This window comes from Electrophorus electricus, chromosome 9 (genome assembly GCF_041902795.1).
Source record: "Electrophorus electricus isolate QZ-2024a chromosome 9, ASM4190279v1, whole genome shotgun sequence".
NCBI classification, from domain to species: domain Eukaryota; kingdom Metazoa; phylum Chordata; class Actinopteri; order Gymnotiformes; family Gymnotidae; genus Electrophorus; species Electrophorus electricus.
This window is the reverse complement of record NC_137505.1, coordinates 19,707,424-19,735,000: the sequence shown is the minus strand read 5'-3', so window position 1 is coordinate 19,735,000 and position 27,577 is coordinate 19,707,424. Positions and strand designations below refer to the sequence as shown.

The 27,577-nt window shown below is 45.3% G+C and overlaps 1 protein-coding gene across 4 annotated transcripts in view; it reads left to right on the top strand.

The window, feature by feature from the left end:
* Positions 1–27,577, top strand: part of ncam2b (neural cell adhesion molecule 2b) — a 121,268-nt gene that overhangs the window by 85,007 nt on the left and 8,684 nt on the right. For 3 of the 4 annotated variants that reach the window (XM_026995800.3, XM_081720800.1, XM_026995793.3), the window contains exons 3-15: positions 2,566–2,772; positions 5,773–5,916; positions 6,319–6,453; positions 9,638–9,755; positions 11,858–12,018; positions 14,111–14,256; positions 16,053–16,203; positions 17,525–17,712; positions 17,896–17,992; positions 19,866–20,039; positions 21,079–21,198; positions 21,341–21,462; positions 23,687–23,861. In XM_026995800.3, the coding sequence (XP_026851601.1) occupies positions 2,566–2,772; positions 5,773–5,916; positions 6,319–6,453; positions 9,638–9,755; positions 11,858–12,018; positions 14,111–14,256; positions 16,053–16,203; positions 17,525–17,712; positions 17,896–17,992; positions 19,866–20,039; positions 21,079–21,198; positions 21,341–21,462; positions 23,687–23,861 (1,938 nt within the window). Of the gene's footprint in view, positions 1–2,565; positions 2,773–5,772; positions 5,917–6,318; positions 6,454–9,637; positions 9,756–11,857; positions 12,019–14,110; positions 14,257–16,052; positions 16,204–17,524; positions 17,713–17,895; positions 17,993–19,865; positions 20,040–21,078; positions 21,199–21,340; positions 21,463–23,686; positions 23,862–25,722; positions 26,915–27,577 lie in introns of those variants that run through there. The other variant, XM_035523030.2, reaches the window with a different exon arrangement.

The window sequence follows — 27,577 nt, the reverse complement described above, 5'->3', positions numbered from 1 at the left end:
ATCAGCTAATCTGTGGCACTGCCTCACTTTGTTTGTACTGGTACATGTTTACAGTAGGCTGCACCAAGCGTACAAACAAGCCAGAATGGATGCCCATGGGTGAAGAGAGAGATTACGTCCAGCACGATCAGCAGTATGGTGTTGTGGTGTGTGTGGGTGTGTGTGTGTGTGTGTGTTTTCCAAATGGCTGAGCTGCTGTTGCTCCAGTCTCTGCCTGACAGGCTACTCTTAACAGGGTGAGACACGCCGACCCCTGCTGGCTGCCCTCCAGATAACAGCTTGTTAGTTCACCTGGCTGGATGCTGGTGACCCCGCGCCCACCCATGTGCACGCAGGTCAACCACCTGAAGCGGCATGAAGCTATGCAGCCAGCTGAGATTCAGCAAGGTCTCAAGCAAAAGCAGTAAAACACACAGGGAGGATTTTTCAAACTACAGCCTGATACCATCTGACACAGGCCACAAATATTGTGTCTCCCACCTACGATTATACGATTACCAGGTTTGGGGTGTCGATGCCGCATACATCGGAGATATGGTTTGAGTGAACTCCCCTGGCCCTTAGCCTCTAGATCAGTGTTTATCAACGGGTCACTTGAGGTAAGAGAGGCGCGGATTGTAATCAGTTAATCATGCCTTATTAAAGCATACCAAAGAGGGCTCACAACGGCCAATTGATTTCTCGCTGTTTTGGTGCAGGCACAGCTAAATGCATTAATTAAGAGTGACTGAGCAGTCAGTGAAGCTGACACTCACCCCCCCGCAGAGTTCAGCACACACACACACTCACAAACACGCATAAAGACACACACACACTCGCGCGCACGCACACATAACGTGTGCCATGCCACCAGCGGTCCCCTATAATTCCGTAATTATGCTCCCTTTTTTCAGCTTGCTGTCATACTTTAAGAGCCCTCTGGCTCAGTGGAGGTGGCTTATTTTAGCAAGTCTTAGTCACCCCTGCGCATAACAAATAATCAAATCTCTATATTATCTACAGTAACTGTCATGTTTGTTGATATAGCCATTTCTTTATTTCCCCAATTCCATCTTAGGAGGTGCTGCCCCAGTCCCATGCCCTCCAAAGCAGGCCCACAAACCGCTGTCCTGAGACAGACCAGTACGCTGCAAGCTAGTATTAAGCTAGTAATTCAGCTTGCTAAAACAGGCGAATGCCATGGCTGATTTGCTGCTTGCAGACCCATTTTCTTATTTGCACAGTGCATACGGAGAGTGGTCCCATTAGCCAAGGTGCAGTCAGGGTCCTTTCAGACATTCCAAAGACAAAAACAGCAGATCAAACATCCTTTCCCATGACTCCTAAGGCATTACTGTGACTTGCCAAAAATGTCCCTGCTTTTTAATCCTTTCTGCAGGCCCTCTGCCTGTCTATGACCTGTGGCTGACCTCTGATTGACTGCTGTGCCTGGCGTAGGCAGGGCTTGGTCCACTGCGACCTCTCTCTGCCCCTTCTGTCTCAACCCCTGCTGCAGATTGCGCTCTGCTGCTACACTGATAAACCCAGCAGCGGGTCTCCTGGCAAGGGCGCGTCTGGGGCGTGCAGCACCACCAGGCCTGGGCCAATCGCCCCAGGCTCCCCTGCGGTGCCAGAGCTCCGCTGTGCTGCTGATCGATGCCCGGGGCAGGGAAGTGCCGCAGCGCACCGTGCTGGTGCTTTTTATGACCTTCCAGCAGGGTGGGATTTATAGTGGAGAGAGTGCTTTGGTGCCACGCATGGGCTCACACCACCACTCCCCACAAGGCACTATGCACACGGGAGGGGTTGGTTTATCACTGCACATGCAGGTGTGTGTGTGTGTGTGTGTGTGTGTTTGTGTGTGTGTGTGTGTCCCTGCCTGAGGTTGAAGTGATACCTCTGACTTACTTGGGTCTGCTCGGTTTATAAAAAGCTCCCCTGCATCGTAAGCCCTGTTGTTCCCTGTGGCTCTGAGCTGATGCAACACAAACACTATGTCATTGCTCGAAAGCCTTGTGTCTCTGAAAACGGAACTTTACAGAACAAGAACAAAAAAATGTGGATCTACCAGATTTTATGCCTTGTAATTTTGAGCCATTTCTTTTAGTCCACTCATCATGAAATGTTATCACAATGTAAAGGGCAGCTGGCATTTTTAAATGGTGCAAAATAAAATAAAAAAAAAACTAAAACTGACAAAAATATCAAGAGTTCCAAAGTTTTCTAATGATGGCAATGACGTGGTGCCAGGTGCTTCCAGCAGAGTGTTCTGTGTTTTTAATGTTTTGTATTTGAAATGTTCACTAATTCTTTGACGATGGCTGCAGTATGCAGCTTCTATACCAACAAGCCAGGAGATCCACAGCCTGTTAAGTTTGCGGCTGACACTATATGTAGTTCTTGTGAACAATACCTTCATTCTGTTCAGTCTGCCTTCAGTCTTTTCACCTGTCGTGTGTGCACAGGAGCCCTGGAGGAATGAACATTAGTTAAAGTTAAAGTTCTACCTGCCTTGACATTTTTAACTTGTCTTACAGGGTATTTCTGTATTTCTGTATGTGTGTGTGTCTGTCTATGTGTGCCTAGTGATTGGAGAGGCGCTGAGTCTGGATTGGTACAGCCCACAGGGAGAGCGCATGGTGCCATCCCAGCGTGTGGCGCTGCATAATGAGGGCGTGCGCTCGCGGCTCACCCTCTACAACGCCAACGTGGAGGATGCTGGGATCTACCGCTGCCAGGCCACCGATGCACAAGGGCACACACAGGAGGCCACGGTGGTGCTGGAGATTTATCGTGAGTGCACGCTCACACACTCGCACGCACGCATTCTCATATAAATAAGACACTCCTTTTGTCATCCAAATACTATTAGACACATCAAAATGCAAATTATTGCTTCATTCCACAAGGATACAAAGAAAAGTACAATTCTGCCAAAGTTCACTTGAGCTCCTGTAACTAACCAAATTACTATCTGTCTCTGATACACAAATATTCATTGTTATATTCTTGTTACATTACACCCGCAGACCTGTTTGCATAGTTATTGACTAGTCCATTACATATTCATGAGGTATAATAATGCTGCAGAATATATCATTTGTCAGTCACTGGCCTTTGCGATGCTTATATCACAGAAGGGTGCAATATGCAAATGACTCCTTTAGGAAATTATAAGTATTTTATTGTGTTTTGTGAACATCATGACCCATCACAGTCATTTCCGATGTGTTTTGTGTGTATATCAATCATAACTTAATGTTATCCAACAAATGTGAGTTGTGTTGTAAATAATACTCTTTAATGATGTCACATTATGGGTTTACCATTGCAGCAGATATTGCAAGGCATCTCACCATGACGATGTGAACGGCACAGCATATCTCACCATGGCGATGTGTATAGAACAGTCATGCAGCCCTAGTGCATACCTCCATCTTTTACCTGGTTCAGGGCTCTTTGTTTCCATCACATGGTGAGCATTTCTGCTGCATGTCAGAGAAAGTGCTGCAGTTGTCAGACAGCAGGAGCAGGCATCTCCCACAGGGGGCTCACGAAGGGGCTCTGCCTCATTCCTCTGTGGGGACAAGCACATTAGATGGACCCCCGTGCAGGGGCGGCTGATACGTGCTGCGCATGCCTCAGACCGGAGAGCCTTTGCCCCCCTGCTGGGTACCACCCTCCGCATGCAGAGAGCCCTGCAGGAGAGCCAGGTTTCTTCTGAAGGCACTTTGCCCCCTGGCGTGCTGTCCGAGCACGCATGCTCTCGCCCGCGCTACGTGATCTGCAGCTCTCCACGATAACGCTGCGTTTGTTACCGAGGGCACTGTCTCTGCACACGAGTCAATTTATCTGCGTTTTGTCTGTCTTTTTTAATTTGTAATGGAAAGGTAATACTTCACTTATTGTAACTAGCGAGGTCTCGTCTTGGCGTTATCGATATCGATCTTCGATCTGGTGTTGCAGTACATATAATGTAGGAGGTCATTTTTGCCTCTCTTTGCCTTCAGCCAAGATAACATCATAAAAGTAATAATGTACAAGCTACAGAAATGATGGCAGCCTTAAAAAGATGAAGCCATTTCTTCCTCATGCCAGTAAAGACCCAGGCTTTACATGTTGTTCAACTATTGCAATCTTTGCCTTTTAGCCACACAATAGAGAAAAAAACTTTGATGTGAAATTATTATAGCTCTCCTGTGCATTCACGAGTGTCTCATCGCAAAGCAGCTGCTTTTACCTGACTGAGATATAAAGCCATCCAGACTCCAGATAATAATGCAAATGATGTCTTGGCACAGGGATATGCTATTGGCCCTCCTCTGATAGAAGAATATGATGTATGTTATGTAAAAAATCTCTTCTCCTTTGCTACATTTGAAAGTGCTGCCGTATAAAAATAGCTGCTAATTTTCCTTTGACTAGAGGACACTCCAAGGCTGTACGAGGAAAACAAAACAAAACAAAAAGCTTCATAATAAAGTTAGAAAGGGTGAGTTTCACCCGGTATGTTTGACGGATCTGTTGATATAAACCTAAATGTGATTCAACCAGCAATGAGACAGGCAGACGACAGTGAGAAAGAACGAGGGAACATAAGTAGGGAAAAGAGAAAGGCTATGCTAAGGAGGAGGAAAGAAGGAGGAGGAAAGCAGAGGAGCAATTCTGTAGACTGTGGATGAAGGACACTGTCTGTACAGCTCCAGAGGGCATAAATGAGAGGCCTGGTACCCTGTATGGTTCTCTTGCACAAAAAGGTCATAAAAACAATGATGATGCCCAAGATCTCTGAAGAGAAGGGAATGGAAATGTTCTATTTGAAGAGAAATAACAAAGAATTTAATTCAAAGGAGTTTGGAAAAATAAAATGTGGTAGACAAAGCCCTGGGAAGGCATGCTGGGATCATGAATTAATCACAAAGAGATGATTTTATCATGACGGAGATTCTTTACTTAGACATGATGGTGATGTATTAATCTTCACTGCATGTAATTAATCGCTCTCCATGAAAGACCCAGGGGTATTGCGTAAGCTTCGTCATTCTGATTTCTGCACGCCTCCATAGCAGGCTTGGCATTTGCTGGGGTTCCTTGGAAAGCTGGATTTAGAGCTGGGGAAGTGTGCAAACAGACAAAGTTCACAGATCAATAGTCGCAGATGATTCACTGGCTGATTAACTTGTTCTGTATCTTAAGGAATTTCACCATTTGACCGAGAACAGACATTGTTTCCCAGAGCTATCTGTGTTTCAAGTGTTTAAGTAATCTTATGTTGTGAAACATTTCCATGAATTCTCAGTTGTGCAACTGGCTAACTCAAGCCAGTTACCGCCGCTGAAGCCATTCCGGTGGCCAGTACGAGGAAAAGAAGGAACCATATATACCGCTTTGATTTTTCAGTTACTTATTATTCCAGATCAAAGTCAGGCTTTGTTCAGATATGAAGAGGCAGGAGCTCTCAATATGACGCAATGTGAAAAAGAAGTTTCGCAACTTTGTTCTTGTTATTTGTAATATTTCTGACACTGATCCTGACTTTTCATGCCAAGCTCACCAACAAAAAATCTGAGAACTGTGAATCCTAAATGTGGGCCTCTGGTAATTTGATGTAGATTTTATTATACATCACTACATGAGGTCTCGAAGTAAACACTGACTCATATGACCTCTGTAGCTGATGTGGGAGGCCCATCACACTCCAGCACACTTATCTGCTTTAGCTAATTGTCATCAAGTGCACATGGTTTGACTGTCAGTGCCATAATGTGTCGTTCTGTGTTCTCCCCCTCCCAGAGAAACTAACTTTCAGGAGTGTGCCATCACCTCAGGAGTTCCGCCAAGGTGACGTAGCTGAGGTGGTGTGCGACGTCACCAGCTCGCCCGTGCCTGTGGTGGCCTGGTACCACAATAACATGGAGATCACAGAGGACACTGATAGTGAGTTGCTGGTCCATGGCTTTCCATAAAAGCTTCAGAAAGTTCTGAATGGGTAAAACTCGCTTTTGTTCTACCTGAAAGTCCTTTTGAAGATGCGATTTCTGTAGAAGAGTAATTAAGTTTTGAAAGTAAAGTATTGCAAAAAGGGATGGAAAAAGAAAAACACAGGACATATTTTTCCTTTTCTGATATCAGGACTGACTCTGTTGAATTATTCAGTATTGTGTTTTTTAGATATGTTAGAATAAACTTCCAGGGATTAATGCAGGAAAGTTCCATCTGTTCATTTAGATGTTCCAGCAGTCTAGCAACAAGTATAGACACTAGAGTGATCACAGCTGAACCTAATGACATCCTCAGTGGTGAATAGATTTTCTGTTTGACAATTGTGCTCTGTTTCAGAGTTCCAGCTCCTACCCAACAACAACCTGCAGATCCAGCATGTGACTAAAGAGGATGAAAGCGTGTACCGCTGTGAGGCGAGAGTCGAGGCCAGGGGTGAGATCGACTTCAGGGACATTGTCCTGGTAGTCAATGGTGAGGTTCTCAGTGAGCTATAATCAAACAGCGTGAAATTTAAGTGCTTTAGTGCTCAAGATCCATACAGATGTCTGGCAAAGGAAAGTCAACAATAGTTATCTTTGGTTCTACCTGTTTAAAACCCAAAACCAAAATGAAAAATCTGTGTTTGCTTTTATCACAGTTAATTTCCCATCTTATCGAAGTGATGAGCATACAGAGATTTGTAGCGTGAAGAGAAATCCATTTATATACACTCTTTAAAATGGTATAATTGCCTCCTGTCTTCTTAAAACTGACTACACATACCTGGAATTTCAATCACAACCAATAATAATAACAATGCACTCCATCTAACCACACTGGAATTAAAACTATACCCAAGGTCGTCGGTTAAGGCTGGTATAAAGTTGCCTGAGCAACAGCCCATTTAACCTCTTTGACTAAGCTGCCCCTGTGGAGGAAACATCAACAACAACAATAATAACATTAATATTATTATTATTAGTAGTAGTAGTAGTAGTAGTAGTAGTAGTATTTAAATCACCATTTAAATCACCATATTATCCAAACTATTACTTTTTGATAAGCATGTGGAACACAGATCTGTAAAAATAAATAAATAAATAAATAAATAAATAGTATGCTGATGGGTGACACCTAAAATTGGGTGGCCTTTTTCAGGTTAAAGCAACAGCCCCTCAAAATGTCTGTTCGCGTCCCTGGCCATAGCTATGATTTTATTGCCCCTATTAACTTTACCATGCAATCGTTTGAGGCATTTGCATCATTGAAGATGAGCAGCAACGGGAGAGCAGCACCGAGGTGAAGAGACGCTGCGGTCTGCATCTGACAAGACCAGGCCGAGTCTCCGTGTTCCGCAGGCGAAACCACGGGCAGCTGAACTCACAGCGCTGCTCAATGAGGCGTCTCCAATAACCCACCGGACACGGCGGCGCGCACCCGAGGCAGCAGAGACAAATGCCACAGACACGGCCGCTAGCGACTGCACTCATGCTAAGCGCGTTAGCATCATTGTTTTTCAAGTGGTATGGCATATAACAGTTCCCCAGAGCTAACGCTAAACCACAAAACAAAACCTAAGGCTGTTCCTGCCTCGGGTCTTTGTAGGCAGTTTACCATATATATCAAAATCAAATGATTCACAAAAGAGGTCATTTGATGCGTTAAACTTATTGTGCCTGATGTCTTAGGATATTAGGAGGTTTTCACCAAAAGCATTGTGCTGCTACAATCTTCATTTTGTCCCAGACTGATTCTGAGTTCAGGCTTGTGTTACATGCTTCACTGGCCTGGCCTGATGTCTTTATGTCCAGTTGTGTCTCGTATTAGCAGCTGTTCCAGTCGAGCCCCCTCATCTGGGAATGAGCTCAATTAGATTATAGCCTTTGGAAAATGGCTATCGATTGGTGAGGGAGTCAATGATAATCTTGTTGGAGTTGTTTCAGTGCATAACTACTAAGCTTCATGCCGATTGTGTTTTATTCACGTCTCTCAGCACATTATTTATCATTGAAAACAATGATGAATCCATGCTATAAATTAATATTGTGAGTGAAGCCATTTTAGCACCTTTCAAGGATCCTGAATTGTTCTGCAAGTCGGTTTTTACAGTCTCCGGATCGAAGCCAAGGTTAAGCCATGGTTATTCAACTGACATTTCAGCACCCTGCATGATGTGATCTACAACAGAACACCAGCAGTGATAACGCCATCATGCTCTCATGTCCGTATCTAGGCTTAACCTCGAGGGCTTCTGGGCTCTGAAAAAATAATGTGTGCAGTGTTTGCTCTCCTGCGTGGTGGTGGAAGACAGAGACGAATATGAGCATAACTGAGCCTCGGCTCTGATGGTGACGGGGCCCCCTTGTAACATCCGGCGCTTCCGTCAGCGGAGCTGCAAAACGTTCATTCCGGCTCCAGTGTTCTTGCATCAATGACAATTAGGATCATAGCGCATATCACCTGCCACAGTTCTCTTCTAAACTGATCACCCAGCATAATACATTAACAGCTGATTGCATTCCGCTTTGCATTTTAACTGCAAAAAGATTGCTGAATTAATACGGACGGGTCCATCTGCAACTTGGACCATCTTAATGAATGACCCATTATGTGCATTCTGTTAAACAAATAGTGTGTGCATTACTGGTGTCTAATAGAGGGCAAGAGATCTTTTAGTTGATCTAATATACTGCCAAGCAGGGCTGAAAGTGACCATGAATAAAACATCTCCTTAATTTAATCTTTTTACCTTAGCTCACACTCCATTAAATTGCGTTATGTCTCTAACACAGCATCATTCAGAATGAAGCCTGTTTCAGATAGCTAGCCCCTATCCATTCTCCAGTTCCAGGCTGCTGGAATAGAGGACCGAAGGGTGCAAGTTTATGTGGCTATGATAAAATACCAGGGTGAACTAAGAATGGAGCTTTGCATCACGTGTCCATTCTGCAGTGAAAGCCAAGTTGTGGCAAATGTTACCATGTTACCATGTTTCCATGCTACTGTGCTCATTGTCTGTTTTTTCTCTAAACAATAAGTCAGTCACTCATAAATAATCCCCCACATTATTAATTTTTTTAATTTAATGTATTAATTTAATAAGTAACTTCATGGATTTGAATAGTATCACATTATGTTGTATGTGCTGATGCATGAACAGGTATGAGGTGTTGGGACAGGGTAAGTAGAATAGCTGGGCTTTTCTCCCTTTAAAGGACTGGTTTGTTTGTTTTTTCACATGAATGCAGAAAGATCACTATGAATAAGTGAACAGCCAGGTAATTTATTAGAATGTGATTGGGGGTTCTCTCAGGTCATCTAGGCTAACCCATGAGTTGACCCAAGGCTCCCCACATTAACCTTTCACAATATAATAAACTGAACTGGACAGGAAGTATTGATTCAAAACTGGAGAGCAACTTATGCATTTATTCATTCTCTTGCTGCAGAGATGTTATAAGTCCAGTCACGTCACGGGTGATCCATATGCACAGGAAATGATGACTTGAGAATGAGCTGTTAGGTTTGTCTCACACATGTATTTGGATGTAAATTCAAACTCAGTGCTCTGGGGAGGGAAATTACAGCCATAAGGGACATACGAGCTTTTGGAGGTCGGTATGAAGAGGTGTTCCAGACTTTATTTAATGGGAAACCGGTCTTCTTCTCTCCACAGTTCCACCTGTATTGTCCGTGCCGCAACAGGCCTTCAACGCGACAGCAGATTACGGTGAATCTGTAACGTTCACCTGCAGGGCGTATGGCTCTCCTGAACCTGAAGTCACCTGGCACAGGTATATGCCCCGCATGCGGGAGCCAGACACACCTCTCACCCTGTACCAGGTACAGGCCCAACACAAGGACACTTTCTGTCTGCTGCACATCTGGTGCCCGGGATGGTCACCTATCCTATAAAAGCTTCCATAGTTGGCCAGTTTGAACATTTTCACCTCATCCATCACAAAACAAAGATAATACTAGTATCGCCAAGGAAATCAACAAAAAGGGGCAGTTACATTGTTTATTTCGTCGCACACTGCTCTGAGAACACACAGGGCAGCATCCCAGCTATGGCCTCATTCATTCCCCAGATTTACCATTCCAAAAATAAGAACATAAGGAACCCTGAAAGATTATACACAGAGAACAAGGCATTTCTCTCAGAAAGTAAAAAGTGTTACCAAGTGAAAGCGCTGTAGGTAGAGAGTGGATTCACGGCAAGATGTCCTTTAATGACACCTTTTGAGCCGATGCGTTTATTTCACCTCTAATGTGTGGGCTTTGAATGACAGGCAGCCCAACGTGTTGATTATGGGCCCTCAATCACTGTAATTACCTCTGCTGAGGTGGGAGCCAGGGAGATGAATCCAATGCAAGGCAAGTTGACCTTTAATGAATGACCGTATCCAAGCCGCTAAGTGACACACAGAGACACGACAACAGCACCACCAATTAGAGCACGCCTGTTCAAACCAGCACTTAAATTGTATTTCAGTTTTTTTCCTTTTTCCATTTATTCATCTATTTATTGCCGTTGTGTGTTTGAGTTTGATAGGGAGTTAGAAGTTTGAATCACTTGTTAGTAAATGCTGTTGGATGCTGTCAATGCTTCTTGTTTTTAATTTTCTTTATACTCTACATTATAACAATGATTGCCCTGTTCCACTCTGATCACTCTTGATATACAAAAGCTGGCATGCACGCATATTTTAAACGATGCACTATCCACTCAGCTGCTCTTCATTCTGATGAGTGTGAGCGTATACTGAGTGCGCTAGCCACTTACCAGCCGCTTTATGTGAAACACCGATTTTGCTCCTACAGATGCTAACTACTTTAATAGGTACACCTAACTTAGAGACATCATTTGTTGTTGTACAATTGCAGACCGCAGAACATGTATAGTGAGGCATGATTCTTGAGTCGCCCTATGGGAAGGGCTGTTTCTGACTGAGGGACCACTGCTAACTGGACGTTACGTGGGTGGCAGACATTCTCAAACACAGTATTAACACTGACATAGTAATGGTACGGTTGGACATGGCTGTGGGTGGTGAGCTGATACAAGTATATCAGGCAGAGCAGGGTTGCTAGGGCCTTTGCACGCACCTGTGCCTGCAGTAACTAACGTAGATTGTGCATGGCAACAGCATTGTAGTCAGTAGACTGTAATTTTACAGGTGCACTTGTAAGATGTGTTTTTCTGGTAGAGGCTAGTGAGTGTGCGAAATGTACAAAATTTAAGAACAACTGTACGTGTAACCTGGTTTATGTAATTTATGCCTGAACTGCACTGGACTGTAGGTTCAACCGTGTGGCATTAAATTGTGGCAAATTAGCAAACTGGCACTGAGCCTTTGAGTTGAGTAAGCAAGCCACCACGTCATAGGTATCGTCATACCCATCTTAATGGCCAAAACACGCCTGGCATGCTGTTGCCTCCTGTCTATCATCCATTGCTATGTACTCACTTCTGCTTTAAGCGGATTTCATATGCGCTCCCCCCGTGCATTATAACAGTCTAAAATCCCTGCTATAATCTCCTTCAAAAACATTCAATTACTCAAGCGCTCAATCTCCCCTGCACACCTTTGCTTTTATAGTTCTGTCTGTGTGTATGCTTTTTCTGCCAGAGTAAAAAATGTATACAAGGAAAAAAAAATTTAAAAAAGAAAAATTTGGTATTTTGCTACACCAGTCGTCTTTTGACTGGGTTTGTTCGTTACCTCCTTGTTCTGTGACTGTGATCTTGTCATTGACCTTTGGCACGTGTGTCTACTGCTGTTAGTGAGTTATCCCCTCAGCTTTACATTTTGGGGTTTCGCTGCTTTACTGTTGCCCTTCTCTGGGGGGACGGCGTCAGGCTGACACGCGTGTTGTCTGGTTCGTCTGTTAGGAAGGCAGTGGAGCTCCAGGAGTCGGAGCAGTATGCGATTCGGGCGCGGGGCACCACGCTCACCATCCGAAACATCAAACAATCCGACGGCGGCTCATACACATGCAAGGCTTCCAACAAAGCGGGGGAAGTCCAGCGGGAGATCTTCCTCAAAGTGTTCGGTGAGAGGCGGCACCATTCACTACTCACGCAACCCGAGCATGTACTGAAGGAGAGGAACTGAGGTTTTCCTTATGATTCATTTATGATGTATTAAATGTCAAAATTATTATTATTTTTTTTTTTCAACAATGAAGAAGAGCAAGCAGTTCTGTTTAAAGTGTTTTAGCATAGATGAATCACACTCTCTCCTAGCGTAAATACTCTGATAATAAAGGAAATTGGGTTGGTAAACCTCACTCACAATTTGAGCCATTACCTAAATGTCAGAAAGGATGTTTTGAAGTCACTCTCATGCTAACAGTGGTCATCATCAGATGAGTAGCAAGTTGTCTTGTTAAATGCAGTGGTATTAAGTAAAGGAGGTCTGGGAAGGTTCTAGAGGTGAACCATTCCCACAGGGGGAGCGCTTCTGTCGAGCGTGTGATGTGACAGATAAACTCCCACATTCATCCCCACCAGTATGAACTGTATCCCTTCCATAAACAGGCTCCTAAATTATTTAACAGAAAATGGGTGACACATTCTTTATGGCCAAGAATTTCAATTTAGATTTTCATGAAGCTGCCAGCATTTTCACAGATTATTCAGATAGCACCTTGTCTGTTCATGTAAATGTATGGAGATTTATTCTGTAGTCATCAGAATTCTTTCAATGTGCAAGCAAATGGTATTCTTCAAAGTGCTCATTTAAATGAAACCAAGTTATTGGATGAGAGTTTTGTTTTGCAAAGGGTGATGGGAAACGTAGTTATAAGTTTTCTTTTATGACCCCTGACAGCTAACTGGAGTGTGGCTGGGCTTTCCACACGGCTGGGCATCTATCTCATGTATTTCTCTGCATTCATAAAATCTGTTTCTCATCATGCTAAACTATATGCCAAAGCTTCACGTTTGAATTCAGTGGACATGGCGTGCCTTACTAGACCCATACAGCCATACAGAAATGTATAATCTTCTGAAGAATTCAGGAGGATCACAATGCTTGCAAAAGCATGCTCTCTTAGAGCTACGGCCCACTACCGTCTTAAACAGTTAGCTATATTATTCTTGTCATTTATAACACTACTGAAAAAAAAGCTATTAAAAAAAATGACTTAAGTCATTATTTTCATGCAGGCATCATAATCAATGTTGTACACTAATGAACTGTGCCAAAAATGCAAACATACACTGCTTCACACATTTATCTTCAGCAGGAGGGCTCACTGTTTTGGAAAAGTTCATTGTCAACATGTCAAGAGATTGTTTTGGTTGAAACTAAACACATAACTGCTCAGTGGGACTATTCATGCCTTTCTACTTTGCCAGTAGACACAGATATGAATCTGTTTTCCATTCTTTTGAGCTGGCGTCGTTCATGCTGTTACTATGTGTCCTGTGGGTGAGAAGCTCTAATGTATATTTATTGAGTTAAGCACAGCGATGCATCTCCTCTTCTCCGCCACGTCACCTGGAGGAGGAAACCGCTGCTCTGCTAATAAGCGCTGCCACACACCAGAAGCCCTCTCGTGAATTCATTTTAGAAAGCATAAGCGTATTGTACGCTACTCTTTCACAGTGACGTTTGCTCATTTTTAGGTGTGTGTGTGTGTGTGTGTGTGTGTGTGTGTGTGCGCGTGTGTGTGTGTGTGTGTGTGTGTGTGTGTGTGTGTGTGTGTGTGTGTGTGTGTGTGTGTGCGTGCGCGTGTGTGCGCACGTGCATGTATGGGCATATGTGCTTAAGTCTCGACAACCACAAATCTAATTACGATGGACATTTTCCATTATGGTCTGTATCACAGCCTGTCTCATTGCCTGCTTATGAGAGATTAGAGAAAATTCCTCCTGGATGTTCATGTGTCCTGACAGATTTTTCTACTTTTTTGGTTCTGGTTCTTTAGGATCTGTAGCACTCTTTTATCCCTTTTTTTTCCAAACCAGATGGCGCATCGCTATGATGGATTAGACAGTAGCTACATCTTCAAGTGACAGCAATTATAAGCACTGAAGCACATTGCCCTTATCAGCGCCTGCATCTCTCCCTCTTCCCTCTTTTCCCCTGGGTCGTCCCCTGGCTGCCCCGCTGCAATGCTGACCCCCCTTGGTGTATAGTCCAGCCCCACATCACTAAGCTGAGGAACGTGACGGCAGTGGAGGGCAGCGCTGCTATGATCTCCTGCAAGGCCGAGGGTGAGCCGCTGCCCGAGATCTCCTGGAGGAGGGCCAGCGATGGCCTTAGCTTCTCGGACGGAGACAAGGTACCGCATGCACAGGTCCACCGGGGCTCAGCGGAGGGCCGTGTTGTCCCACTGCAAATCTGAATGCAGCGGACCGGCGTTAAGCCATACCTCAGTGCTCGGTACGTAGGAACAGTGATGAACGTGTAATGCAGGATGTCCCAACGGAAGCATGAGGAATGCTTGCGCGAGCGATCGTGTTACGTTTGCTGCGTCAGAAAGCATTTGCCACGAACCCACACAACATGTGTGCCTTGTGGCCTGATTTTTATGTAAATTCTGTTATGTTGCCGCTAAAAAAAAAACCTTGATGACAAACAGAATGACATTTGAGTGATGCACATGGAGGAGCAGTGTGTGGAAATACAGCGGTCACAGCCAGGCTGTTCGAGCTGATGAGCAGGGGCAGTCTTACCGTGGAGGTCGAGAGAGATAAGGGCTCCGCGTGCCATCCCACACGTGTCCTGGTCGTGCAGAATCAGGGGCAGGTTGGTAGGGGTGAGCACGGGGGAGAGAGGCAGCACAGCGAGACGAGGGGTCTGTCGAAGGTCGCCGCGGTGGCACAAAAGCACAGTCGATAGGCGACGGCAGCAGAGGTAGATTGGGTTCACCCTTCTGGAGGGAGCGGCCCACGGAGCCCCGCGCCATCGTGGCTAATCTGGCAGTGAGCGCGCAGAAAATGATTAGAGCCGTCTGCCTGGGTGGGAAGTTAAAGAGGGCTTTGGCAGAGACATCAAGGGGAATAGAGACACTTGCAGTCAGTCCGTATAAACAGAGCAGACTGCAGGAAGAAGGTGTAGCCCCTGTAATAGCCCCAGGTTGGGTTCAGACACTATGAACATAAGCGTTGCTGGTACAGCTGATCAGGCACACACTTCGCTCTTTCAGCTTCAGTCCTTGAAGCTTAAACAGAAATGTGATTTCAATCACCACAAGCACAGGTACAGCTGAGCATCGTGGGATTTCACCTCTCCTCCACTCTACCTTGTCATTACCAATCAAGCAAATTGATATTTTTTTAAGGGACCTCATGACTCTTGAAAGGTTCTCATAGCTGCAATGTGACTGCTTCCTTGTGTTCAGGAAGAATTGCTATTAACTGAACTAGCTCTGGGAGATGTAGTCCAAATCTCATTCTTAGTCGAAGCGGGAAGCTTGCGAGTTTAATAGATGCATGTAAAAAGGCACAAATAATGAAAGAGAAACACACCCCTCATAACTGTCATTTTGTCCAACCCATCATTATCCACACTATAACTGACTCCCACTAATCAAATATGACACCAACATACTCACGTAGTTGTTATATTGCCACCATAGTCAAACATTTATTAAATCACATATGTCAACGAGGCCAGTCTTTCATAATGTAGATTTAATTTTAGCGTATAAATGTTTTCAGCCTCCCAAGAATTTAGTTTGCCTTTTGTAGTTACAATGGCCAAGATAAATAACCAAACTGCGGGACAGCCCAGATATTTAGTCCAGGGGGAGATTATTGGATTTCCCATGCAGTCATAGCATTAATATTGCCTTTAAAGTTTCAATTTTATACTTATTCATACTCATATTTCTTTCCCCTTATCCTCAGTAGTTTCAATCATCAGTATGAAATTTGCAGCACATATCTTTAATTATCTCTTTGGACTTTAGGTCTGTGTTTGGAGAGGTTGACAGTGCATTATGGCCAAATGCCATTCCCTTAGTGAAAAGAAAGGAGATTAAATGGTTACCAAAACCAGGCTTATGCAAATTATGCTGTTTTGGAGTTAAACATTCATCTGTGTGATAATGACCAACAGAGTGTGTGCCTGCAGAGTTCAGACGGACGGCTGGAGGTGCGTGGGCGTCACGGTGAGTCCACGCTCACCATCGTGGGAGTGGGGCTGTCTGACTGGGGCCGCTTCGACTGTGAAGCCCTCAGCAGGATCGGGGGACACCAGAAGAGCATGTTCTTGGATATCGAGTGTGAGCGCAGCATTACTCTGAGAAGCTCATGCACACACACAAACACATGCACACATCTAACAGAACAATATAACCCATCAGCAAAAGATCAGAGCCTCGGAAATATTTGCTCGGTTCCAGGCGTGGTTGCTGTCAGAAGTAAAACACGGTGGCCTTTTCATATCGTTTCGTTTTTGTGAGTGTAGAATTCTTGCTACTTCTTGTTAGTAATTTGACAAAGACGAGTCAGGAGACTATCGATCTTCAGATTCTCATTGTTTATTTTCACACATGGTGTATTTTCAGATCGGCATTTTCCAGCATCAGGCAGGAGTGAATTGTGAATATTCGCTTGCATGTTCTAAAGTCGATTCAGAAACTGCATGTACCTATAAACAAAGAACATTTGCAAACCTTGCTGAGCTGCGTCACCACAGAAACATGAGTGCTTGCGACTTCACCGAGACAAGCATTCGGCATAAATCTCTGTATTGTCGCAGCCTGGTGATTAGTACCTGTATTCCATCGCCTCATATCTCCATAATGTAAAGTGGCAGAAGATTATGCAGGCAGTTAGTGAGATGCCCGTGACACCTGTCCAGGGAAAGGTGGGGGGCAGTGTCTGGGATCAGCACAGAGGGGCTGTGGGAAAGACCTCCCACTGGAGCTCAGTGCACTGTACCGTCCAACGGTGGCACTAAGGAGTGCTTCCAGTCAGCCCCATGCCTCTAGTGATATAATGCAGGGCACAGCATCAGTCATGAAATAAGTGTGTGTGTGTGTGTGTGTGTGTGTGTGTGTGTGTTTGTGTGTGTGTCCATGTGGTATTGTGCCAGAGAGACAGAGAAGGCAGAGAAAGTCAGAGAAAATTAGACATAGGAAAATAATGAGAAAAAAAGAGAGCAAACGAGAGCGAGAGAAAAAACGAAAGAGAAAGGCAGCAGGTGTGGTGTGTGCAGGTTGTTAGGGGCAGGTGTAGTGACATTGCGAGCCATGGCTGTTGCCTCAGATTAGTATGTTTGATGAGGAGCTTGTATGCGCAGCTGCAACACACTCCCAGATGCGCCTTTCCTTGAGCACGTGTGTGTACACATGCACACTCACATCTGTGACAGTCACACAGCTCAGCCTATCGCTCCTTCCCCGAGGCCTTAGTCATGTCGGCACACAATTAGCCTATATTTACATTTCTGCTTAAAGCTAAGCTAGCAAATTCAGATGTGTTCTTGCGTATGGTCCATAGTCACAGCCTGGCTTTTTGTGCCTACAGCTAGCAAATGATTTTTGTTTGTTTTGGGATTTTTTTTTTTTTTTTGGTTTGTTTGTTTGATTTCTTTGACAGATGCACCCAAGTTCCAAACCAGTCACACCGTCTTTTTCTCATGGGAGGGGAACCCGGTCAACATCAGCTGCAATGTCATGTCCAACCCACCAGCCACTATGCTCTGGAGGCGGGACAAGCTGACCATCCCCGCCGAGGGCACAGCCAACATGCGCGTGTACAGCAGCCCCGGAAGGTCTCTGCTAGAGGTACCCCAGCACATCCGACATTCACATTCCCCCTGTGATTCAAGTTAACTGGTTTCCTAACACCAGTTAAATAAGCAATTACCCTCATCAAAAACGCATCTGCTGCATAATAGACATGATTCCTGAAGCCTCACACAAAAGATCCGAACACCCGCTGACGTGACCCTATTCCTATCACTCCAGGTCACACCAGTGTCAGACCGGGATTTTGGCCGCTACAACTGCACAGCCAGGAACAACATTGGCATGCGCTTCCAGGAGTTCATCCTGGCTCAGGCAGGTGGGTGCACGCCGCCTCCTGCCACTACGCCCCGCACACACACACACACACACACACACACACACACACACACACACACCCGCCTACACCACTAGACTCACTCCCCACTAGCCGCCTCCCCTCATCCATACTGCTCAGAAGCCGGGCGCCTGTCAGCTGTGGAAATTATCAGGGAAGTTCGCCGATTGCGAGTGGTTCCAGACATGCGGGAATGTCCCTGGATGCTGGTGTATGGCTTTGTTGTAGGGACACAAGGACAGGTGCCACCGTGCACCGTCAGCTGAACTCCAATTTTAACTCCAACAGGAGAACATGCAAGATTGTTACGTCTTACTATGATGTAAAGGTTAGTTTGAGATCTCTCCATTTTGATTGCATATATCATTACTGAAGGGGTGTAACCCTCGCCTCCCCAGTTGGTCTTGAACAGCTGTTTCCCAGATTCCCCCGACTCACGCCAGATTTGTCAAAATGAAAAATGTGGTACTTGTGTTAGTAGAGCCACAAGCTAAACCCAGTGGGGAAATGATATTTATGCGCACTGAAGTATTTGTGATATTCAGCTGGTATCCCCAACAAGGATGGCAGCTTCTAGAAAATAAAGTTTCAGTGTGCATCTATTTCATCTAGCTTGAGGGAAAGTAATTTGAAGGTGCATTTGCTTTTATGAGAATTATTCACTACTCATTCATTATGAGTGTTGTTCAGTTCTGGATCTACAACATTTGCATGCTGAATTTGAAACTGGCTTTTAAAATAACTAGTCTTGATCGTACACATAGACTGCTCACACGCAGGTAGAGGGCACTGTGTGTATTTTGTTGGTTTCTCAGCCTCTCCCTGATAATGCTCGGCAGACTGAGGAGCCGGTGTATTAACATTCCAGAATACCAGCAAGCAGCCCAGTGCATCAGCATCTCTCGCTGTCTGTCTCTCTCTCTCTCTCTTTCTCTCTCTCTCTTTCTCTGTCTGGCTCTCTCTCTTTCTATCTGGATCTCTCTTTCTTTCTCTCTCTACCTCTCTTTCCCCCTCTCCATCTCAGTCTGCTACTCCACTAAATCACACACACACACACACACACACACACACACACACACACACACACACACACACACACACACACACACACACACACACTCTCCTATTCTCCTGCTTTTCACCAACACCCATTTAATTTTTCTCTCCTACCACTCTCTCACTTACAATCTCTTTCTCCATCGTTTGTTCGTGTTTATGTGCTTTCTCTCTCTCGGTCTCTCTCGCTCTCTCACGCAGACGTATACTCGCACACTCTCTCTGTCACTTTCTCCCTCCCTGTAGAGGTGGGTGTTTATAATTCCACTCAGGACATCTCTTCATGCTCTTCTGGGTGGAATGGAGGGGGAGATCCTGAAGGCGATTGTGACTGGCAGACAGCTACCTGAATGAAGCGTCTTTTACAGCCTCTGTGTGGAACAAGTTTACTGCTGTAGAAACAGCTTTAAATGGATATCATACTCACCAACCTGAAGACGGCAGGCTTTTTGAAAGTGTTCATTTCATTGATATTTGCACTCTGTTCTTTGTGTGTGTGTGTATGTGTGCGTGCGTGCGTGTGTGCTGCGGAGATTATGTCCGTGGTAATTGGGCTGTGTGGGTGTGAATAAGGCCTGACACAGTTGCTTCCTAAAACAAGCCCAATGTAGCAACGTTGACATCTTTCAAACTCTCACACTGGGATGCACTAAGGTGTCTGTGTTCTGCCAACAGATATGTGTGCAAGCATTCAGATATGGTGCTTGTTCTCATGGAAGCCTCAAATAACACTTCAGTGACCATAATAAAACCTGTTTGAGCAATGGTTCCCTGATAGCTTGGTCTCTCCCTGTTCCAGACGTCCCCTCAAACCCCTACTCGGTGCGTCTGAGCTCTGTGGCTCAGCGCACGGCCACAGTGACATTTATGAAGCCTGACTCCCATGGCGGAGTCCCCATCGGCCATTACCTGGTCAGGTACAAAGACATCAACTCCCAAGAGTGGAGAGACGTCAAGTCCCATGGAACACAAAGTGAGTACTGTACCTGCATGTCCAGTAGGGTCAGCGGCAGCTCCATGAAATTATACAATACACACAGGGGTTTTTGGGTCGTGCTTTTTAAAGATGGGAACTAATGTATATTGTCACAGCAAGCTAAATTTTAAGATTCCAGTCATCTCCACCTACATTTTACCTCTTTGTTCGATGAATCTTTGCCTTTCAATCTCAGTGTTCATACACTCTCAGTTGGCAGGCTAGAAGCTAGACAAACCGCTTGTTTCTTGTTCTACTTTTTTATTTTAGGTTGTTTAACTGTGTTAGATGGGATACCATGGCTATAATCTAGTAATTACTCAAAATGAATAAAACTGTTAAGTGTTCGGTCTGCGCATTAATCCACAGGTTCATCCAGTAGCGGTATTAAAAAGTATTCTGCATGGCTTCCTTAATGGTGAAATGTGACCAGCATATCATTACTGTTTGGGTCACAAAGACAAAGGTGGTATGGACCCTGCCAGCAAGCTTCATAGCAAGACAGTTTTGCCCTTGTCACCACTCTGTAAGCCTAGTGCCCATGTCCATACCTCCAAGTCCAACACCAGCAAAAACCCAAGGTATCCCTGACCTTACACCAGCAGTCGAGGTTCTTGGAAGACCTGAAATAGAGGAGCTGATCCGTGAGTGAGTTGTTGGCCGTGCTGACCGAGATTACAGCATATCCAGATCACAGATTGATTTTTCCCCTACAACACCCAGAAGGGTTTGCGGGAAGCCGAAAGGACAAATCGGACAAGCAGATAACCAAGGCAGGGCTGCTTCAAGGGCCCAGAGCTAATACTCACGATGCTGTGGGGCTGAAGCAGGGAGGGCCTGATTTGGGGAATGTTGTAATTGGAGCTCTTGGTCAAGGCCAAGGAAAACACTGGGAACATGATATTCAGAGACATACTCATCTCACGTGTCTTTGGCATTCATCCCTTTCCTCTTTATTCTCTGTCTTCTTCCACATCCCTCTCTCCTTCTCCCCCTGTCCCTCTCTCTTTCTCTCCTCATCCTCCACCCTCGGCAGCGGTGGTGCTGCTCACCAGTCTCGAGCCCAACACCACATATGAGGTCCAGGTGGCAGCCGTGAACGGGAAAGGCCGAGGAGAGTTCAGCGGCACGAAGAGCTTCCAGACGTTGCCCATCCGTGAGTGTCCGAGCCACCGTGGAACTCTCAGCTCCGCGTGGCACTCAACGCTCGTCACGTGACACGTCACTGGCTCGAGGCTTTGCGGAACGTCTGTAAGGGAAGTGATCGTGCGTTTTGGTCTGCTTGGTGTTTGCTTCAGGAGAGCCAAGCCCCCCATCAGTGCAGGGTCAGAGAGGTGTCGGCAAGGCCTACAGGCTGGGGCTTATCAAGCAGGACGACGGGGGGATGCCCATCCTCGAGTACATCGTCAAATACAAAACTGTAAGTCATCAAGTTTTATAGGTTTCACAGCTCTCTTGGTCTTATATCCGGGCCTTCATTAAAACATTTTTGTTTGGCAAATAACGGAAAATTGGATTATAAAACAGGATTATTGCTTTATAACCATTTATAACAGAGTAATTAATCATTTTCATGACGAATGTCATTTCTAATTAATGCCTAATATAACTACATTCGGCAGTGCTTTTGCTGGTTTCAAGTGACATGGTTGGCTATGACATCCTATTGCTGGGGGGGTGCAATTACATCCCAGCAGTCCTCTGATCACTGGGGCTGCCTCAGTCCTTCTGACCTGGTGACCTGCAGTCACGTCGGCCGGCTTGCAACACAGAGCCGGGTAGTCGACACTTTGCTGCAGCTGGGGTCTGCTTCCCTGCGGAGGTCCCCTGAGCGGGATTCGAGTCTGCGCCTTGGCTGGCAGCACACGCTTGCCTTCACTCGTCCAGAGCCGGACAGTAAAAGTAAAGCTATGGCAGGGCCGGGAGGCATTTCTGCTGTGGATCAGAGTAGTTAAAGCGCAGACTCTGTGGATGAGGCAGAACAGAGAGTTCCAGCTCCAGACCCAAAGCCATGTGGAGAGTGGGCTTCAAAAATAGACTCTCTTTGTGGCTCTTGTTTCCACGAGTGTAATGAGAGTGTAAAGAAGCGCCCAGTCCACTAATGCAGACAGGCAGGCTGGCGTTTTCTGATTGGCTCTTTTGATGCACTATAGTGAGTCAGGGGACATAGGCGGTATATATCAAAAGAAATGAATTATGTGTGTGTGTGTGTGTGTGTGTGTGTGTGTGTGTGTAAGAGAGTGTTTGCGCATGCAGTACATCATCTGTACAACTATCAACTATCCACTTCTTTCCAATTAGTCACCAAAGGTGAACCTTCTTCTCTGTCAGTAATCTAATCGGTGCTGAAAGAGCTGTGAGTGTCATAAACGGCATCATCCGTCAGTGTGTGCCTACCTCGCCCGTGACATACCATTCACCACAGCAATGGAGAAATCTATGGTAGTGCATAGTGTTTTTTTAAGATATTATGTAAGCTATTATGATCCAGTATAGCTGGAAATGCTTTGGAGCAAGAGGTGCGAAATGTGTATCTCTAAAATAGTCATGTTCAGGGTCGTTTAAGATAAGTCATATAAGTGCAAAAGGGTTGCTTATGTCATTTAGAGAAAAATATATCAGTATTACTCTTAAATTAATACAATGTAGGTGCATATAGAGTTTAAGAGCATATAGAGTTGAGAGTTTGGTCATTTCAAAATCGGACAGTTTCTTCACATGCTGCTGCTGATATTGTGGAGTAACTAATTGAAAGCATCTTTGTGGTGGTCCATTGTGTTTGCATGTGTGTGTGTGTGTGTGTGTGTGTGTGTGTGTGTGTGTGCATGAGGAAGGTGCTGTGATACTTGTAATCTGCCTTGTTTACAGGATTTGGAAAGGCTTTTGAGAGTCGCCTGGCTAGTGTGTCTACAGATCACTCTTCAGGACCCATCTGCCTACTGGCTCCCTCTCCCTCATCCACCTACAGCTTCTCCTAATTTACCCACCCTCCACTCAGACTCTCTCTCTTTCCCTCTTTCTCTCTCTCTTCCTCCCCCTCTCCCTCTCTCTCCCTCTCCCTTTGCTGATACTTGGTGACTTCATGCATGCAGTGCAATGAAGATGTCACATTCTGAAGAGTCACATTCAACCTTTAAGCTTTTAAAGAGTACTGGCTGTTTGGAAATGTCATACAATGAAAGGGCTGTGTTTTAGAAGTGCAGAGTGACTGGGAATTTAGGTGCATAGCAGTGGCCAGTGAATCAGCATGGAAACACACATGCGCACACTTTCCATGGGCAAGCACACAAAGAGAATGGCAGATGTGTGGCATGGCTGTTGTGCGCATGTGTGGAAAAGTTTTGAGGATTTGGGAAAAGTGGTTCGCACCAAGGAAGAACGTGTGCTGCTGGGATCTGCCACTTTCACCTGAAATTCCATTATATCTGTTTCAAAGTGAAGAGCATGGAGAAAAACGTTTCAGGGAAAAAGAAAAATGTTTCTTATGCTGATTAATGTGCCATCCTTGCTCATACACTGACCATCACGTCTGCTGAAGACCCTTGGCTGGAAAGGAACCACATTTGTCCTGGAAGGGGTACTGTTGTGCTCACTGAGTTCGTGTGCGTGTGTGTGTGTGTGTGTGTGTGTGTGTGTGTGTGTAGGATAAAGAGGAACAGTGGATGACCAAGCTGGTTCCTGGCATGAATGACTTTGTGCTACTGCAGCCACTCCAGTGGAACACACATTATGAGGTGGAGATCACCGCACGCAACGTTAAAGGCTTGTCCGAGCCTACCTTCATCAAATTCTCCATGCCACAGAAACCCGACATTACAGGTACATGCACCTCCACAGCGTGCGCTCCATTAACAAATGCACCAGGAGTTCTCAGTGTTCAGTGCATTTCTTTGCTTGACAAATCCAGGGTAGTCCGCAGTCATGCAATCACACTTGGCCATGTACCAACAGTCACAGAAACATACTGTAATGCACAATTGAGCTAATCTCTCATTATGATTACCTACAAGCTGCAATTCCATGTCCATTCCAGCCACTCTGGATTCTTGCCCATACTTTAGCTAATACTTAGCTAAAAGGTCATCCACTTCAGCATGCTCAAACATGCAGCCTGCAGAAGCAGTACTTTTTCCTGAAGCACTAAAGATAATGCTGTTTAAATGGTTGAAAACTTTCAGCCATTTAGTCTCAAGTGCTCATAATTGGCAACTGTCCTAAAAATCAACACACCACTCAACCAATCAGAGGCTAGCCATCGCTCTCGGCATTTCTGCTATTGGCTGGAGGCGAATCGGTTCGGTGAGTCCTGTCACGAGAAGTGCCATTGATTCGGAGGGAAATTAACAGCAGTACAAGGCGACACTCGAAGTAGGAGCGAGATGAGTTCACTGCTGTTGTTAATACAGAGGTGTTGTTTGTGCTGTGCCTCAAATGGAAAACGGGTGGGTGCGAGCTTGGCTAAAGGAGGTCAGCTGATTGGCTGTCCCTTCTCATTATACGTCCATGGTGCGGATGAAGGCCCAAGAGAACGGCTGCTTCGTTCCCACCTCAAAATATCAACCTAATTACATCCACTTGATTCAGCACAATGACAGTCACATAGATGAGTTTGTCTATTTCAATTAGTATTTAGTGCAACCAAACATACGCTAAGCCCCCCTCAGCCCTAATTACCATCTTACAGGGTCTTGCCCCAGTGGCTTGGTGCTGTGTTATTGCAATGACCAAGCAGCAAAAGACTGCACACCTATCACCAAGACACAGCAGGAAATGCATTAGCACTTCCAAACCAAGGGGAGAACGGCAGGGATAAAGTCCTCAGTAAGGCTAGGTGAGATGACCGCTGTTGCTTAGCTACCATAATTGAAAGGCATTTAGGATCATTACTAAGAATACACTCTCTGCTGAAACTGGCTGTCTCGTTGGCCATCAGGGCACCCTCATCATTTCAGCGTAACCGGCCAAATAACGCCAGCTGCTACTTACGAGGGCTGATATTCCGAAAGACCTGCGGTCAGAAATGCACATATAGTGATACACACATCTGAAAGTCAGTGTGTGTGTTTTGTGTGTTCTCCAGTACGGTTGATTTCCACTACTGATCAAATATATTTTTCCCCCATCTCTCCCGCCCTTTTCATCTCTATCTCCACCTCCCCGCCTACCTCTGCACACTCTTATTTATGATGCTATTCTGCTGCCTGGGTTCCTCCTATTCCCACCTAATGCATAATGTAACACATTCTGGGCCACATCACAAATTGCCGGGCTCTTTGTTTTGCCATGAACTGCCACTAAACCCCATTTTCTTCACTTTTACAAACCTTTTGTTTAAAAAAAAAAAAAAAAAACACTTCTGCAATGCTTCCCCATCGACTCATGCCAAAACCTTTTAATCTGGATGCTGATTTGCATTGCACTTTGCCATTGTCTTGGTTTTGCTGTGTTCTCGATTTCACCACACATCCCTGGTCTAATCTTTAATAATGCATGTTTATATGTCATTTTCATTTTTCTATTACTCTCCATTTCCTCACTGTTCTACCACATCCCTGCATTTGCCTTTCAATCTGTGATTAATCATTGTTGCATTTAATCCTTCATCTTGAACTGATATCTACAACCTCCACCTTACACCCCACCCCCACCCCCACCCCACCCCACCCCGACCTTGTTGCAGATCAGTGTTGTGAACCCCCTCCAACCGGACATGGACACCCCCCCCTGCACTCCACCCCAACAGTGGCATTCATCGGAGCTACGCTCTCACTTGCTCTGCATGTGTGTCTGTGCTGATGTCACCTCATCTCCACCCTGCCCAAGAACAGGCCCAAAGACTGAGCCAGAGACTTACCTGCTCCGTCCACCCGCCAATAAGCTCTGCGCCCTGGGGCAGCTCGCTGACTCTTAGCCATGCCAGCTCATTGCACCTGTCAGTCTGCAGCAAGTCCCCATTGGCACAGACTGACCTGCAGTGCCACTGAGCTGACTGCTCTGTTATACCCCCTCCTGTGCTCACGCCTCACCACCTGGACCCTAGTGCATACCGAAGGGTCTCACACTGCACTGAAAGAGCCCAAATCGTAACCACTTTGTCTGTAATTTTAGAATTACCTCTACCCTCAGGCCACAAATGCACTGGTAAATATGTGATGAACATTAGCGCTGGTGTGTTATCCACGCAAACACACACACACACTCAGGGCTGCATGTGTAAGGCCTTGAGCACTACTTGAGCTGCCGCCATTACTGTTTGTGCACATTCGCTCCATGTATTGACTGTTTTTCATGACACCAGTTGTGTTACTCAATCAAGTGCATTTAATGATGTTGTGGACTCGCAAATAGAGACGCAATGCAGCACTCATTAAGTGAAGTCAAGTAGGATTTTGTGTATATCTGACTTCGCACACTGGTCTCACACTGAGTCTTTTTTTTCCACCCATAATGCATTTTGCCTCAAACAGGGCCTGCGCCTTTTATGATGTCAAAATGTAATGGTGTACAATTTGGTTTTCATTCTGTTTTTTACATTATATTAGTTGAGGCAGACGCAGTGCTCATGAGAAATACAAGGAATATCCAGAATTACCCACTTCCCATGGATGAGAACATTTGCTCAAATTGACCTTAATCATGTTTCTGAATGGAGGTTGTATTGGAGGGAGATCGAGTGAATAATTTCACCATCACTTTTTTTACAGAAATTGGAGTCTGACACTAACTGTGCATCTCTTTGTGAATGGACACAAGTCTGTATTGAATTTGTATTACCACAGATTCCAACATCACAGACATGCAAAATAATCAACATAATTTGATAGAACATTAGATCCTAATGTTTAAATAAAATGTAGCTTATTTATTGTTCACCAAGGCTACATTTGAGTTCTGTGATTTCAGCTTTTCTGTTCGGTAATGTACAGGTCAGGTTGGGTTAAGCACAATCAGTGGGACTAAGGGCTTTTGGAGATCCTGCAGAACAGATATTACTATCAACACCCCCCCCCCCCCCCCCCCCCACAAGCTCTGCAGAATGGGCCTGAGGAAAAGCTGGAAGAATGCTGGAAATGTTGCAGGCAGAGTGGCTACATGCACTCTGGGACTGCCTAAATGCGAACACGCTCTGCAAAGAAATTCTGCATATTCTGGGTAACTGGGTGGGATGCGATATTCCGCTACCACCTAACTGGGGGAAAGGACAGCATTAGCACGTGTTTCTTGGGATGAATTCTCCATTATTATGGTAGGCATTGTTACAGCTGCCAGAATAGTCCTAAGACTATTTATGGAAAAATGCCTAAATGGCAAAGGTCAAAACAGCAGAAGACGACAGCGTACGAGAGCATGTTAGCAAGACGCATGGGGACATCAACATTTCTGCAGCACAGTGTGTACACACTCCACTGGCTAAATGGGTACAGTGGATGATGTTCTCTGCATAATTCCCATATATCTTTTGTGTCCTTAGCCATGATCTTATATTCATGGTTTTGAATGAATAGCCCCCCCACCCCCACCCCCCACCCCACCCC